At 30.0% G+C, this 2,500-nt stretch overlaps 1 protein-coding gene across 1 annotated transcript in view; it reads right to left on the bottom strand.

Moving 5' to 3' along the window:
- ETH_00000395 (subtilase family serine protease, putative) overlaps nt 1-1,919 on the bottom strand; it is a gene marked incomplete at both ends in the record, with an annotated part of 2,854 nt that extends 935 nt beyond the window's left edge. The window contains 2 exons of the mRNA XM_013378814.1: nt 433-501; nt 1,871-1,919. Of these exons, the coding sequence (XP_013234268.1) occupies nt 433-501; nt 1,871-1,919 (118 nt within the window). The remainder of the gene's footprint in view (nt 1-432; nt 502-1,870) is intronic.
- Between the last annotated feature and the right edge of the window lie 581 nt (nt 1,920-2,500).

The following is a 2,500-nucleotide window of genomic DNA, read 5'->3' as shown; positions in this document are numbered from 1 at the left end:
GAAGGAAGACTAAAGTGACATTTAGAAGTAAAGTCGTATTTTATATCATCATGTAAAATTAAAGAATTAATTCATTTACTATATTTGAAGAAACGAAATAAACAAAAACAAAAAACAAAATAAAATAAAAAGGAAAATAAATGAAAATAAAGTACACAAAAATACGACAAAAAACAATAATAAGACCGAAATACATAAAAACAGAATAAATAAAAACAGAATAAATAAAAAAGCAAATAAAACAAAACAAAAAAAAGCATAATATAGAAAAACAGAGAGAAAGCAAATTAAATAAATAAATAAATAATAAAAACAAACAACTAACTAATAAATAAATAAATAAACAAAAAAATAAATAAATAACCAAATAAAATAAATAGGTAAAAATAAATGAAAATAAAACAAATAAAAATCAATAAAACAAAAACTGACCCAAGTTGAATCCGAAGTCGATGATGGCGACAGTGTTCATCGGCTGCTCTGATATTGTCCCTCCGCCTCCTGAAAATAAATAAAAAAATAAATAAGTAAATAAATTAATAAAAAAGTAAATAAGTAAATAAATAAATAAATAAATAAATAAATGAATAAATAAATAAATGAATAAATAAATAAATAAATGAATAAATAAATAAATAGATGAATAAATAGATAACTAAATAAATAGACGAATAAATCAATAAATATATAAATGAATAAATAAATAGATGAATAAACAAATAAATAGAGGAATAAATAAATAAACAATAAATAAGTAAACAAATAAATAAAAAAATAAATAGGTAATAAATAAGTAAATAAATAAATAAATAAAAACATAATAAATAAGTAAATAAATAAATAATAAATAAATAAATAAATAATGAATAAATAAACAATAAATAAGTAAATAAATAGCAAATAAATAAATAGATAATGAATAAACAAATAAATGAATGAATAAATAAATCGATAATAAATAAGTAAATAAATAAATAAATAAATAAATAACAAATAAGTAAATAAATAAATAATTAAATATATAGATAATAAATAAGTAACTAAATAAGTACTAAATAAATAAATAGATAATAAATAAGTCAATAAAAAAATAAATAAGTGAATGAATAAATAAATAAATAAATGAATAAATAAATGAATAAATAAATGAATAAATAAATAAATGAATAAATAAATAAATGAATAGGTCAATAAATAAATAAATAGATAATAGATTGATAAATAAATAAATAAGTAGATAAATAAAATTAATTAATTAATTAACTCATTAATCCATTAATTATTCATTAATTAATTAATAATTAATTAATGAAATTAAATTGATTAAATTTCACTACGTTAGTTAAATTCCAAAAAGTGGTAATTAACTGTCAGAATAATTAATTAAAAAGAAAATAAATAAAACATTTAAATGGACTTTTCGTAAACTGCAAAAGAGTGGTTAGGAGAGGGTTATTTAGTATTCGGCTAGCCAACATACTAGCTAGCTAGCTAGCTAGCTAGTCAGCTGGCCAGCTATTCAGCTAGCTAGCTAGTCAGTTAGCCATTCAGCTAGCTAGCTAGCTAGCTAGCTGGCTGGCTAGCCAGTTAGCTAGCCAGTTAGCTAGCCAGCTTCATTGTCTGTCTATTCAGCTTTCAGGCTGTGTGGCTAGCTAGGCAGCTAGCTAGCTGGCCAGCTAGCTATACAGGAACATAGCTAGCTAGCTAGCTAGCTGGCTGGCTGGCTAGCTAGCTAGCTGGGAAGGACAAATATATGTTACGATGTGGAGACACCGCATCTGCGGTGTGTCAACGATTGGCTCTAAACCCTCTCCCTGCCAACCCTGAACCCTAAACCCTAAACCCTAAACCCTAAACCCTAAACCCTAACCTTTTGAGATTTTCCAGGCCCTTCTCGCCTGGACTCCGCCGTCGTCCATGAGTTCCCATTGAGCTCCAGTTTGCAGATAAGGGTCATTAGGCCACTGCTGGGTTTTGCGGTCATCCCTAAACCCTAAATTAGGGTTTAGGGTTTGGGCTGCGGGGAGGGCGTCGCTGTCGGCCTCCTCGGGGGCGCTGCTGCTGCGCACTTGAGGGCCTGCGTTGCTGCTGAAGAGCTGTTTAGGGTTTTGTGATTTATTTTTATTTTCCTTTTTATTTTCTTTTTTGTTTTCTTTTTTAATTTCTTTTTCGTTTTCTTTTTTGTTTTCTTCTGTTTTCAAATTCGACTCCGCCAAACTGTTGTCTATCGGCCACGCCTTATAGTCGAAGTCCACTGCAGTCACGCACGAGCTCCTCAGCGCCAGCTCCTGCCCGCAAACCCTAAACCCTAAACCCTAAACCCTAAACCCTAAACCCTTGAAATGCGGTTTGGAGCTCAGGAGGGAAAGGGGGGCCCGGCAAAAGGCCGAAGCATCCAAACCCCCGCAGTTCAACGAGCAGCAGTCTGCTGCTGCCCAATAAGGGTTTAGGGTTTAGGGTTTAGGGTTTAGGGTTTAGGGTTTGCGGTTTGTAGTTGGGG

The sequence above is a fragment of the Eimeria tenella genome, genomic scaffold (genome assembly GCF_000499545.2).
Source record: "Eimeria tenella Houghton genomic scaffold, Eth_scaff1045, whole genome shotgun sequence".
NCBI lineage: Eukaryota > Apicomplexa > Conoidasida > Eucoccidiorida > Eimeriidae > Eimeria > Eimeria tenella.
This window is presented reverse-complemented; position numbering and strand designations above follow the sequence as displayed.